We start from the raw sequence: 14,080 nt of genomic DNA on the forward strand, positions 1-14,080 counted from the left end.
CCTTTATTAGTTTGAGTTTATTTATGATCATAGCTAACTACTTATATATCTTTGCATATGTAGAATGGGAAAGACATGCCAAGCCGCTTAAAAGAATCCCTGGCCTGAAGTCAAAGGGCCCAGGCCTGCAGCCCACTGGCCTTGACCCTGCAAGATGCTCCATGCAAGCAGACACTCCAGCACCCCTGGGGAACAGCTTTCAGAATCAGGTTCACGGGGCTTCTCAAATAAGTAAGAACTGAAATAGGGGGCCCTCTGCATAGGCAGGCCCCTGTGAAGACCCAGTAAAGTCAATGGAGCCCTCTGGGATGCATGGATGAGTTTGCAGGATCAGGGTCTGAAGCTATTTATTACACCCCATTATTTCTCCTTCTTTCTCTATTGATTCATCTCTTTTGATTTCTTCACCTATCTGAGTCCTTAATGGCCTGTTATTATTCTGTAATATACTTTATTATTATAATTTATAGCCATAGCTATTTACTATTCTTCCTCATTTTCTCATCCTCGCTCTTTATTATTGATGAGACCTCATTATGCATCTTTCTCTGGCTTTACAGATGAGTCAGGCTCTGTTGATTTCAGCCCTGACTCTGCTCCCATTAGCCTTTATCTCTGTTAATTAGTATTCATCCCTCTGCTGATGTGGGGCTGAAGTGAGGCCTCTCAGCCCCTCCCCAGACCCAGGGCCCCCTGCTGGCTCCCCAGCACACTGACAGTAGGGGAAGGGAGGGACTTAATCTGCCTTGTTTATCCCTTCCACGTGTTTCTCTCCATGTGGTTCCAAGGGGGCGTAGCTAACCAGCTCGGAGTCAATGATTGGTGCTGGGCATTCGGAAGGGGCGTGGTTAGATTGGTACCCGCTCCCGGGCTAGGTTTAAAGGGGCTGGGAGGGGCCGCCTGAGTAGCGTAGCTGCTGTCCTCCCTGGGCTGCGAACCAGGTAAGCACCAGCCGGGTAGGGGTTGGGGTCGCTGCTGTGCTTGGGCTGGGGGTTCATAGCTGGGCTTCTCCGTGCCCGGTTGTGAGCGTCCCTGGGATCCTGGTCTTTTCCCTACTCCGTGGGCTAGAGAGGGGAGATTTCCACCCTCCCATGAGTGGGGAAGGGGAAGTACCTGCCACGATGCCTCTGGCAGGGGGTGCTTCCTTCCCAGTAGTCAGTCTGGGCTAGGAATAGGATAACTGGCCTGACACACCTGCTCATTGACTTCCTGAGTGAGGGACTACAGCTGTTCCCTTCACCCCTCCCCTCTATTTGTTCTACTGTACTGGCACAGCCCAGAGCCCTCCCACAAGGATGCAGGTGCTGTGGATTAGGCTGAAGGGCAGTCACAGGAGGCTACTGTTCTTGCAGGTTCACTTGCTAGAAGGCACTCAGTGCTGGCTACTTGGCAGCAGTTCAGAGGGCCTGGTTGCTGCTGGGTAGGGTGACCTGATGTTCTGACTTTTATAGGGACAGTCCTGATTTTTGGGTCTGTCTTGTATAGACTTCTATTAACACCCACCACCCTCCCCACACACACACTGTCCTGAGTTCTCACATTTGCTGTCTGGTCACCCTATTGCTGTGGGGGGAAGAGGGGTGGTGATAGAACTTCCTCCAGGAGCTGTGTCTTGTGGCTAACATGGCGAATGCTCAGGCAGCCTGGTCAGTGACCACAAACTCCCCTAGCCTAGTTGCTTCTGGTGCCTATTTATGTGGGACCAGTGCTCTCCAAGCAACTCTGTCACTCTCTACCTTCTCCATTCACTTAGAAACCTGGTCCCAATTAAACCTGTACTTGGCAATAAGCATACATCCTTGCTATCTTGAGGTGGTTCTGGGTGGAACAGAGCTGAGCATGGTCCTGGGGGGAGAGGGGTTGTGTGGGGGCCAGGGAGCCTGTCTAAAGCCCTCTCTGTCATAGAAACCAGCACCATGGGGAAAGAGAAAATCCATATCAACATCGTGGTGATCGGCCATGTGGACTCTGGGAAATCGACCACCACTGGGCACCTCATCTACAAGTGTGGGGGCATCGACAAGAGAACCATTGAGAAGTTTGAGAAGGAGGCAGCTGAGGTTGGGACAATGATGCCAAGCAGGCTGGCTCAGGAGTGCCTTTAATGCACTCTATAGGGTTGTGTGGTGTTGCTGCCAGATGTGTGGCTTGGTCACTGCATAAGTTGTGACTTTTAAAGCCATGAAATCTAAACCTCTGTGGGTGGGGGAGAAGAAGGTGCCATGTGTTTGGGGCACATTTGCTGCTCCAAGGCCCTGTCTACACTAAGGAAGCTTGCATCAGTGTCTCTATACTGATAGAGACACACTTAGGGTAACTGTCTCTAACATTCCCTTCTGCAAGTCACCCCCCCCCCCCGCACCAAATTGTACAGCTATCAATGGAATCATTGGCTGTAGACTGGGGAGGGATCTGACCCCAATTGTTAATGGCAGTTCTAAAAAACCCACTGGAATCCCACTTGCAAACAGCACCTCAGTTAAAGCAATCTTGTGTTCAGGGGGAGATGGGAGCTGTTCCCTAGTGACTACTTGTGCCTACCCCTAAATACCTAGTGTAACTGGTGCCTCCTCCTATGCAGATGGGCAAGGGCTCCTTCAAATACGCCTGGGTGCTGGATAAGCTGAAGGCCGAGCGGGAGCGTGGGATCACCATCGACATCTCCCTGTGGAAGTTCGAGACCACCAAGTACTACATCACCATCATCGATGCTCCTGGGCACAGAGACTTCATCAAGAACATGATCACCGGCACTTCTCAGGTACAGACTGGCCCTGCTCTGGCTGAAGGTGAGAGGTACTGAAGCAGCTAGATCTATGGCATGCTCTTATACTGTGTCCCTTCCGTACCCCAGGCTGACTGTGCAGTGCTGATTGTGGCGGCTGGCATGGGAGAGTTTGAAGCTGGCATCTCTAAGAACGGGCAGACCCGGGAGCACGCCCTGCTGGCCTACACGCTGGGGGTGAAGCAGCTCATCGTTGGGGTGAACAAGATGGACTCCACGGAGCCCCCTTACAGTGGCAAGCGCTACCAGGAGATCACCAAGGAAGTGGGTGCCTACATTAAGAAAATCGGCTACAATACAGCCTCTGTGGCATTCGTGCCCATCTCTGGCTGGCATGGGGACAACATGCTGGAGGCCAGCGCCAAAGTAAGTAGCATCCTTGTTTCTGCATGGCTCACGGAGGCCAGAACTGAGTGCCAGGATGGAGTGATGGGCTGGGAAAGCTGCACAGAACCCATGGGCATGGGGAAACTGGATGGGGGAACCCCACTTTCAGCCAGGGATCTAAGTTAGGATCTGGGGGCTCACATAGCTTTATTTCTTCAGAGTACATTCAATATTAACTTCCAGACTCTATTCCTCTTCTCCCCCCTTACTGGGAGAGGCAGTTCAGAGCAGGGTGGGCACAGGTACCTCCTAAGACACCTGGCACTCTCAGGTCCTGCCTAGCTTGAGTCTTACCTCCTGTCTGTTTGTTGTAGATGCCTTGGTTCAAAGGCTGGAAGATTACCCGGAAGGATGGGAATGCTGCGGGCACCACTCTCATGGAAGCTCTGGATTCCATTATCCCTCCTTCCCGCCCAATTAACAAGCCACTCCGTCTGCCCCTGCAGGATGTCTACAAGATTGGCGGTGAGTGTGGAAGGGAGGAGCTGACTGGGCATGGTAGCTCCTTATCTGGGCCACCCAACTGATGCCACTGTCTCTATTCACCAGGTATCGGAACAGTCCCAGTGGGCCGTGTGGAGACTGGCTTCATGAAGGCCGGCATGGTTGTGACCTTTGCCCCCACCAACATCACCACAGAGGTGAAGTCAGTGGAAATGCACCACGAAGCTCTGGCAGAGGCCCTGCCAGGTGACAACATTGGGTTCAATGTGAAGAACGTATCTGTGAAAGACATCCGGCGTGGAAACGTGGCTGGAGACAGCAAGAACGACCCTCCCATGGAGGCTGGTAGCTTCACCTCTCAGGTCAGGGATGCAAAAACAACAGGACTTGAGTGATTAGGAGTCAGTCCTGGGTGGAAGGCTGTAGGAGGCTGTATCTCATGCTAGTCCAGTCTGCAAATAAGCACTGCTGTTTCCAAGGCTACCATATGCCTGTACAATTGCTTCCACCACTCTATTCGCATGGAGGTGTCTGCCATGGCAGCTGAGTGGAAGAGGAGACAAACAGCTCTCCCAGCCTGCACAAGAGTAATTGGTGCCATGCCCTTAGGTCAAATTAGCAAGTCTGGGGCTAATGCCTTCCGCCTTTTCCTGTGAACTGAAAAGAGAAGGGGGGTGTGGGTGGGGGGTGTGTGTGGAGGGGGAAGGAGGGGTTGTGTGTGGTATGTATCTCTTGCCCTTAAGTTTCTCTTCCGCCCTGCCCTGCACCAGTAACCACAACCCCTAGCTCCCCTCCTTCCCACCCCATATCCATCTTGCCACTATATCATTGGTGCCATTAGTCTTGTGCCGGCACATCTTCATGGCAAGAGGCTCCTGAACAGCAGCTTTCCCCCTGTAGCTGCTAAAATAGTCCAAGAACCACCTGAAGTTAGTTAGAGCTACTACTGACCACAGCTCTCCTCTAACGCTGTTCTCTGCATGGTGGCCACCCCTAACAGACTGCTTTGGGAGAGACACCTGGAGAAGGCCTGCTGTGACAGCTAGTCATGTTAAGAACAGTTACTGTATCCTTCATAGCCCTAAGGTCAGAAGAGACCAATATGATTGTCTAATCTGACCTCCTGCGCAACACAGGCTGCAGAGTCTCACCCACCCACTCCTGTAACAACCCCTTGACCTATGTCTGAGCTACTGGAGTCCTCAAATCATGGTTTAAACACTTCAAGGAGCAGCAAATCCTCCAGCAAGTGACCCCCTCCCCACCCCCATGCCCCACATTGCAGAGAAGGAGGAATAAAACTCAGGGCCTCTGCCAATCTGCCCTGGATGAAAATTCCTTCCTGACACAAATATGATGATCAGCTAAACCCTGAGCATATGGGTAAGACTTGCCAGCCAGACACCCAGGAAAGAAACTCGGGAGGGGGGGAATCAAACATCCATTACAGCCCATTGACTATTAGCAGTAAATATGCCCAAAGATCAATTTAACTGCCAAAATTAGGCTATCCCATCATACCATCCCTCTAAACTTATCAAGCTTAGTCTTGAAGCCAGAGATGTCTTTTTTCCCCCACTGCTCCCCTTGGAAGGCTGTTCCAGAACTTCACTCCTCTGATGGTTAGAAACCTTCATCTAATTTCAAGTCTAAACTTCCTGATGGCCAGTTTATATCCACTTGTTCTTATGTCCACATTGGTACTTAGCTTAAATAATTCCCCTCCCTCCCTGGAATTTATCCCTCTGATATGATTGCTGTACAAATATTCCCCCAGCTTTCTTTAGCTTAGGTTAAATAAGCTGAGCTCTGAGTCTCCTTTCATAAGACAGGTTTTTCCATTCCTCAGATCATCCTAGTAGCCCTTTTCTTTACCTGTTCCAGTTTGAATTCATGCTTCTCAAACATGGGAGACCAGAACTGCGCACTGTATTCCAGATGAAGTCTCACCAGTGCCTTGTATAATGGTACTAACACCTCCTTATCTCTACTGGAAATACCTTGCCTAATGCATCCCAAGACCACCTTAGCTTTTGTCTATTCCTCTCCAATTCTACTGGGTGGATTGTAACCTCTTCAGGACAGGGCCAAGGTTCACAGTTGAAATTTGCTACCACTAGGCAACATGGATATTTATTCTTGCTTTCAGTCTCATCTCTGCGAAGCTAGATGGTGCCTGTGACGACAGAACTAGCCTGTAAAAATAAGTGACAGAACCAATTCACCTTAACTACACCAGATTCTAAGATGGCTTCTGAAAAGCTTAATCCTTAGGTCCTTGCATAAGGACTTCCCCCAAGAACAAATGAGCAGGAGAACCTTCTGCTTCTCAGTTAGGCTTCCTAACCGTCTCCTCCCATGCAGGTCATCATCCTGAACCACCCAGGCAAGATCGCCGCTGGCTACTCCCCAGTGCTGGATTGCCACACTGCTCACATCTCTTGCAAGTTTGCGGAGCTGAAGGAGAAGATCGATCGCAGGTCTGGCAAGAAGCTGGAGGACAATCCCAAGGCACTGAAGTCTGGGGATGCTGCCATTGTGCAGATGATTCCTGGCAAACCCATGTGTGTGGAGACCTTCTCAGAGTACCCGCCTCTTGGTAAGACTCTAATGGACGGGGTAAAGTCGGTACTGCCCTCTAGCACTGGTACATCTGCCTTAACCAGGTAACTAACTAACTCACTGTGATCAATGTAGATCACTAGACACTAGCAAAAGTAAGTTCCCTATTGACTCGAGCTGACCTGGGTCCTGGCTCTGCAGGGAACAATAGTAGCCAGTAAAAGTGCTGCCCTCTGACTTCATGGGAATCTGTTGGGAAACCAGCATAACACAAGAATAGGGGTCACCAAATGAAATTAATAGGCAGCAGGTTTAAAACAAAGTCTTTTGTTTGTAGGGGATTTCATTCTCCTCTCTACCCTCTTCACACAATGCACAGTCAACCTGTGGAACTCCTTGCCAGAGGATGTTGTGAAGGCCAAGACTAGAACAGAGTTTTAAAACAAAACCTAGATAATATCCTAGAGGATAGGTCCATCAATGGCTATTAGCCAGATGGGCAGGGATGGTGGCTCCAGCCTGATTGCCAGAAGCTGGAAAGGGATCATTTGATTCCCTGTTGTGTTCATTCCCTCTGGTCCACCTGGGACTGGCTGCTGTTGGAAGACAGGATACTGAGCTAGATGGACCTTTGGTCTGACCCAGTATGGCTGTTCTTAGCACATGCCCTCCAACCTAGGCTTAAATCATCAGAGGCTAGACTAGGCCCTGCTGTAGCTGAGAACTCCTATTCCTGTCCCAGAGCTGAGTGCCACTGAGCTACAGTAAAGAATTGTTGGTAAGCTGTCTCCAAAAGAGAGCACCTCATGGGCTGAACAGACAAAGGAAAACAACCACTTAATGCTCCTCTCCTCTTGCAGGTCGCTTTGCTGTTCGTGACATGAGACAGACGGTGGCTGTGGGTGTGATCAAGGGGGTAGAGAAGAAAGCCAGTGCAGCTGCCAAAGTCACCAAATCAGCTGTGAAGGCCAGTAAGAAATGAAGACTGGGCAGCAGCAAAAATCACCATCTGGACTTGTACAGCACAGATCACTGAGCCTCAGCAAAAGGCACTAGCAGAGCCATGGGTGGGATGGGTCTGCCTGACCCCTTGCACTTTAACTTTTCTAACTGTCCTCACTGAATAAACTGCCCATTTAAAAAATGACCATGGCTTTGTCTGTCTGTAATGCTTCCTCTGGAGGGTGTTCTGGGGTGATCTGTTTGCCAAGAAGGCATGTCAGCAGCTAGCATTGGGTAGAGAGGCCCTATAACTACAACCAGTGCTGGGGAGCAATAGATCTATCAGCTGTCCCATGGAATAGCATTTTTTTTCTGTCCCCGCACCACCATTCAGCAGCAGGTAGAATGTCTTGGCTTCAGCCTTCTCGCCCAGGAATACCTGGACTGCGTGGTTCTGAGTGGCAGTTTGAAGGGGGCAGTTGGTGGGTGCTGGAGCAAGCAGTAACAGGGCTCCAGTGGAGGGACATAGCATCAGACGCTCACAAGCAGGACTGATGAGAGGTAAAGCAGGAGGGGAGGGAAAGCCCAAAGCTGGAGAAACCCCATCAAGAGCTCCTGAGCATCTCCTGGTATTGTGGGTTTGAATTGCTTGGAGGCCTTGATGGAGAAAACCCTTCAGAGGTGACCACTTGCCTGTGAGGACATGTGGGGTGGAAAACTGGGGGGTGCAAGTTAGTGAGGCAGCTTCAGTGCCAGTCACTACCCACTCCAAGCTGGATGCTTAACCAGGCACCCCTAGCTAGTGCTTGTGATGGGAGGGGAAGGGTCACAAAAGAGGCTGTTGAAACAGTACCTTGGCTGGTGTTGGTCACGGCACTCAATGACAAGTCAGTGCCAAAAAGCCCACACTCCAGCATCAGTTCCTTCTCAGTGGGGATTTTCCAACAGGGAGGGGTTAGCTGAAGATGGCCAAAGAGTGGCCATTTGATCCTATGAGAGCTGAGTTACCTTCTATGTAGGGGTCACTCTCTTCTGACAGAAGGAGGCTCTATCTATTCACCTTAACAGAAGAGGCAACATGATCAGTCTATGTATCTACTACATAGCCATTCTCTTTGCCCCCCCGCTCCTTTTATTTATTTTTTTTTGTCATGAGTTCTTCAATCTAGCAGAGAGAACACCAGCCAAGGGCTGGAAGCTGAATCAAAACAAATTCAGCCTGGAAGGCGTACATCTCCAACAGTAAGGGCAGCTCTCCATTGGAGCAACTTAACCAGGGTCATGGTGGATTTATCCATCGCTGACCACTTTTAAATCAAGATCTGCTTTGGCATTAGTTTGGGGGAGGCCTCTCCTCCATGTTATATGAAGAACCTTAAAATGTGGCTTAGAGGGTGCTATGGCACCATTTTAGCCAGCAGTACTAGATCTAGAAACCACAAACCCAGTTTTTGCAGCCAGCCAGCGAGCTCTGTCCCCATTAGAAGCAGCAGAATCTTCAAACCTCAGAGCGAGGAAGCAGTGGAACCTAGACACTTTAGGCTCCCATCCTCCAGAGCCCTCCCAGCGGCTCCGGAGCCTTAGCACCCAGAGCAGGTGGAAGGTGGAGTTGGACAAGCTCCACAGGGAAGCTGCAGGTCAGGGAATTTCCATTGGACCTGCACTGTTTGTAAATGGCCATTCAGAAACGTTCCAGGCTTCACTGTTTTTCAGTTTGATGATCTCACAGCATGTGATGGGGTAGCTAGATGATATGGGTTACTGTTCTTCCCCACTCTTTAGGATTTGAGGCAGTTGGGTGGGTGAGTCACCTCTGGGATCCCAACTTAGGGGCTCCCACACCTTTCCCATATTGGACTTTTAAAAGTGCAAGCATTTGGCTGACTAAGAATAGCACCTGCACTTAAACTAAATCAGCTTAAAGTTTTCCAGGCCAATGATCCTCAGGTTTCAGGGTATAAACTGCTCACCAGCTGAGGTCAGGAGGAAAGTAACTTCTGTGGTAAAATACTGTACAATAGCTGAGTCTACGGTAGGTGGGAATGGAGTGATGCTTTTTTGGAAGTATCTACTGCCAGAGACAGGGTACTGGGTTAGATGTCCCCCACCCCCACAATATGGTAATTCCTACATTCCTGATGAATCCAGCACTATGGGAGGAGAGTGTCCTATTTCCGCAAAGCCATGGACCTTCTCCTTGTCGTTAGCAGTGTCCTGTAAGTGCGCTAGGCACTGCAGCCGCAATGAAGGTGGAGATCAGCCATGCCAGCATGGCTTCTCTTCTGACTGGTCTGAATTAACAGAGGTGCAGCATCTCACAGTACGAAACACACACATCAGCCTTCCCTTAGACTGAGATAAAGGCATCCCTGACCCCGTTTACTCCAGCTGACCTCACAGATCTGATCTCGTTTTACTCCTCTTTCCCGCTCCCTCTGCTCAGCCAACTCCCGCTGTTCCTTTTCGCAATCTTCCCACTGACCACACAAGAGCCTTCTCCTCAGCCTTACCCGCTGTCCAGAACTGCTTCCCCACATTTCCAACTCCACCATCACATTTCAAGTCTCCTTTCTCTTTCACTCCTTAATTTCTCTTTCTTCCAAAATCTTTTCTGACAGTTTGTAAGATTGATGCTGCACAAAACGAGGCCCAGCTCCTTCCCCTATTGGAGTTTACCAAGGGGAGAAGGATTGGGACTAAACTTGCTTTGGAGAAGCCCTAGCAGCATGGTTTGATATGGAGGAAGATGGCTGAACTGCCAGGGATCTCTCATCTCCAATGTTTCCCTTTAGGAGACCTGGGGCAGGTCTATTCCCAAGATGCCTCTGCTGATCTGAGTGAGAAACCAGGGACCTCAGCTGCAATGCGAACCTTTCAAGACTGGAAGAAAGACAACCTCAGCCAGATTAAAGGCAGGGCAAAGTCCCTCCGCCTGAAACAGCTGGATGTGGCCAAAGCAGTCGATCTTCTCCATGCCTTCTTCCGCCAGTTCTTTAGCTACCTGAATGAATGTCCCGAGAGACCCTACTTCAGGGACGTGAGAGAACTGACGTCGGGGAGCAGCTACAAGGTAACAAGGGGAGGGAGGGTAGGCGGTGGGGGCAGTCAGAGCCTTCTAGGGTGACAGCAGCAGGGAAAAGGGGAGGTAGGAGGTCGTTAGAGAGTTTGGATCAGGGAGGGAATGAAAGCAAGAAGGAGGGATGAGAAGTGAGAAGGGATGGGATCAAGGGAGGGAGTGGAGGAAAGAAGGGGGGATTAGCCTGAAAAGAATTCAGCAGCATCTCCAGTAGGAGACTTTCTACAGCTCTTGCACCCGAATGAGTTTGATGTGCTGCTGAGCCTGCAGATTCCAGATTATATTCAGTACACTGAGGTGGAGGGGTACGATGGGCTCTTCTACACCCTGACTCTGCTGAGAAAGTCCCGCAGCTTTCCAGCTGCCTTCTTGCTGGAGGACGGGCAGACTGTGTCCCCAGGGAACATCATGGCTGAGTTCCGGCAGCACTTGGATCAGTTCATCAAAGTATTCTACTCAGGTGAGTGTCCCTGTGCTGGGGCTACCTGGATCCCCCCTTCCATCCTGACCTGTGACATCTCCCGCTCTTCCAGGCCTGAGTCATTCTTAAAATAGCAGCAGCTGCAGCGTAGCTCAGATGGGGGCTAGGCTGAGACCCGCAAGCTCATTTTCACATGTGATCTCAAGTAGGATTTGAACCCAGGTCACCAGAGGTGAAAGGCTGAAGTATTAGGCCCTTGCGGATCCTTCACACTGCACAGAGCCAAGTGAGCTGGACTCCATCTCCTGGGGAAAGCTGTGGGTTCCCCACTAGGAGTCCTTCCCTAAGGGATTTAGTTAAGTTTCTGGTGGGTTTGGTTTCTTTGGCCGATATTGATCTAAACACAAACAAGCCCCTTGATGAATTAATGCCTCTTTCTAAGCTCTCTCATTTGTCTGTCCACTGTCTGTCTGGTGTCTCAGTGCCTTTTCCTGGATGGCAGATGAGGCTGGAGAGGAAAAAGCAGAACAGCCCAGTGGTGCCCCTGGTGATGGTGGACAACCGAGGTGACACGTTCATGTCTATTGACCTTGTCCTTGCTCTGGAGATCTCTGGCCAATGGCCCAGTTCAGACGACAAAGGGATGGACATCAAGCAGTTGTTGGGGGAGAAGGAGCCATATCTGAGGAAGACCCTCTATTTCATTGCTAAACAGGCCCCTGGTCAAGATAACAAAGGTAACTTCCTCACCACAGCATGTTCTCCTGGGAAAGTGCTTAGGGATTGAGTTGTTGGGCTGAGGCCTGGGGAAGGGTGAGGTAGTGGGCAGAGCTGGGACAATGAACACCCCTTCAGGAGAAGGAACCCACACAGCCCACAGGGCCAATGCCCCCTCCTCTCTTTTCATAGCACTGCCAAAGCCGCCCCTATGTTCTCTATCCCACTATGGTAAATGCACTGGCCTTAAGCTAGTCTCCCAGAAGAAAAGCTGCAGAGAGTAAGCAGATAGTATCTCTAGCCTCTGGTGGGGTATGCAGTGCTGAGACAGGGCTTGTGTGTTCTGGAGACCTTGGTGGAGCCAATACATAACATGTACTGAGGGGAATGATGTCTTCCCCCTTTTCCCTTCAGTTCAAGTCCTCAACCTAGAGCCACCCCACAAGGGAGCAGGAGGAAGAGTGAAGAAGCCCTGGGAACCAGATAGGGATGGGGGTGAGCCAGTGGCCTGGAGCTGTTTTTTGAGCTTCACAGTTAGGGGTGACTTCTCAGGCAACACTGGAACCAAAAATACATTACAAATGATCCTACTTCCACATCACCTGCACAGTGTCCTCTGCTGCCCTGGCTTCTGCGCCCAGCTAAGGGGGGCATAGGCTGACACCAGGGTTGCTGTTATTTCAGAGACCTGGAAAATTTCTCTCTCTCATGTGGAAAAGGAGATTTTGAAAAGCCACACCAGCACCCAGATGTGTCAGATGACCACGTGCTGCAGGTACGTGCATGTGGCAAACCACTGCCACACCAAATATGTCTGCAAGGCTGGAGAGCCAGGGCTCAACCAGAGGTCTTTATATCCCCCGGTCCGGGTCGAGACAGGCCAGACTAGCATCAGCGCTGTAACTTCATGTTTTGTTGGAAATGGTTTAATTTCTTTGCCCTGGAAACTCTGACTTGAACCTGGACCCTCTTTTGTTAAGCACTTTGAGATCCTTGCATAGAAAGTGCTATGGAAATGTAAAGCATTGATTGCTATCAGCTGGGAGTCTGAGTGTCTAGAACACTGGGCTGGGAATCTGGACTCCTGGATTCTATTCCTCACTCTGCCACTGGCTCACTGTGGGGCCTTGGGCAAGTCACAGCACCAGTCTGTGCCTCAGTTTCTCCCTTGTCTCCATAAAATTGGGGCAATGATCCTGATTTGTGTGAAGTGCTTTGGGATCCTCAGCCAGAAGGTGCAAACGAAGTATCAAGTATTATTAATTAACTTGATGATGCATTTGAGTATATTCATTTCCCTTTAGAGCTAGCCAGGCATGATCCATGCTCAACTTCTGTCGAAAGTAAAATACCTGAGACTTTAATAGCGTACTGAATAACAACCACCAACAACTACGGCGCTAAAAAGGTCGACACTGAAATCAATACTCTGTCACTTGCTTCAGCTGCATTACCTCCCCTCTTCTCCATGCAGACCTCGTTAATTAGAGCCCAATCCTCCAAACACTATTACTGAGCATAATGCTTACTTTTCTGAGGAATCCCACCTGTCAAGGAGACTGCTCGTGGTATGCTTGGCAGAAGCATTTGCAAGATTGGGCCCATTGATTGTCAGGTCTCTAGGGCAGGGACTTTGGGCTAGATTCTGCTCTCAGTTACCCCTGCATAAATCCAATGTTGCTATATTTAACTTCATTGACTTCCTCTGTGGGAGCAGCATTTGTCCCCTTTTTTATATTCCTGTAGGTCAAATGCCTACCACACTGTGGCCCTTAGTTGGGCAAAATTCCCACTGAGGTCACAGCCTGAATCAAAACAGAGTAAGGAGCTTGGGATTTGACCCAATAGGAACAGAAATTTCTAATGCCAAGAATGTGGCTGTCCCCTCTCTAGGCTAGAATGTTTGCAGATGTTGGAAAGTCTTTTGGGAGCCCTGAAGACAGAGCACCCCTTGGAACTGGCTACTTTGAGTTCCTACCATGCTGAGACTTCTTTCTTTCACACGCTGCTGGAATGGAAGCAGGACCAGGATGGGAACCCCTCCAGTGTTGCTCACTGTTTTGAAAGGGTCCGGGTCAATTTCATTCAGCAGGTGGCAACCGCTCATCTGCCTCATTTTTTCATTCCCAAATGCAACCTGTTTGGCCCGAAATTCTTTCCGCCCAATAACTTGAAGTTTCTACTGGCGCGCTTAAGAGAGAGGCAAAAAAAGAAGCAGTCAACCACTGTGTCTCGAAAGAAGAAGGTCGGAGCCCTGCCACTGCTGGATGCTGATATGAGCTGGCCCCTAATGATCACTGTGGGTCTGATGGTTCTGGTGTCGATTGGACTTTCCCACTTCGGGTCATAAGGATTCTGAGCGTCTACCTTTCCAGTTGTAAAGTCTGAAGGGGCCTGCTAGGATGTTAATTGTTAGTGAGGGTGGCAGGGTGGTGGTGCTTGGAGCTGTACAATCTACCACATTGCAGGACCCAGTTATGACACCGCTGTTCCTCAGACATGATAAAAACACACCCTTTAACATGTTTAAAGTGTGCGCCTGAATCAGGCACCTTTGCAGGGATCTAGCCGGGTTTAGGAGTATGGTAATAATAACACAATTCCATCCTGTCTATGCTACAAGACCAAACCATATTTTAACTGTGGTCTAACGCAGTCCTGCAATGTGGGCACTTTGGAAAGCTTAGCTACGCTCCAAATAAATCTGCTTGCCGATGAATCCAATACAGTATATTATTTTAAAACA

At 49.9% G+C, this 14,080-nt stretch overlaps 2 protein-coding genes across 2 annotated transcripts; both read left to right on the top strand.

Annotated features, from left to right (window-relative positions):
* Positions 1–870: 870 nt before the first annotated feature.
* On the top strand, positions 871–7,325 carry LOC127039055 (elongation factor 1-alpha, oocyte form-like). The gene is made up of 8 exons (XM_050932193.1): positions 871–941; positions 1,906–2,060; positions 2,582–2,761; positions 2,855–3,151; positions 3,487–3,637; positions 3,722–3,978; positions 5,981–6,215; positions 7,039–7,325. The coding sequence occupies exons 2-8, from the start codon at positions 1,917–1,919 to the stop codon at positions 7,158–7,160; spliced, it is 1,386 nt and encodes a 461-aa protein (XP_050788150.1). The 5' UTR covers positions 871–941; positions 1,906–1,916; the 3' UTR covers positions 7,161–7,325.
* A 349-nt stretch (positions 7,326–7,674) lies between these two features.
* LOC127039286 (cyclic GMP-AMP synthase-like) lies at positions 7,675–13,684 on the top strand. The gene is made up of 7 exons (XM_050932692.1): positions 7,675–7,681; positions 8,578–8,757; positions 9,913–10,190; positions 10,425–10,656; positions 11,100–11,354; positions 12,019–12,109; positions 13,228–13,684. Exons 1-7 carry the CDS (start codon positions 7,675–7,677, stop codon positions 13,682–13,684), a joined length of 1,500 nt encoding a protein of 499 aa, XP_050788649.1.
* The last annotated feature ends 396 nt before the right edge of the window (positions 13,685–14,080 follow it).

The sequence above is a fragment of the Gopherus flavomarginatus genome, chromosome 22, assembly GCF_025201925.1.
Source record: "Gopherus flavomarginatus isolate rGopFla2 chromosome 22, rGopFla2.mat.asm, whole genome shotgun sequence".
Classification (NCBI taxonomy): Eukaryota; Metazoa; Chordata; order Testudines; family Testudinidae; genus Gopherus; species Gopherus flavomarginatus.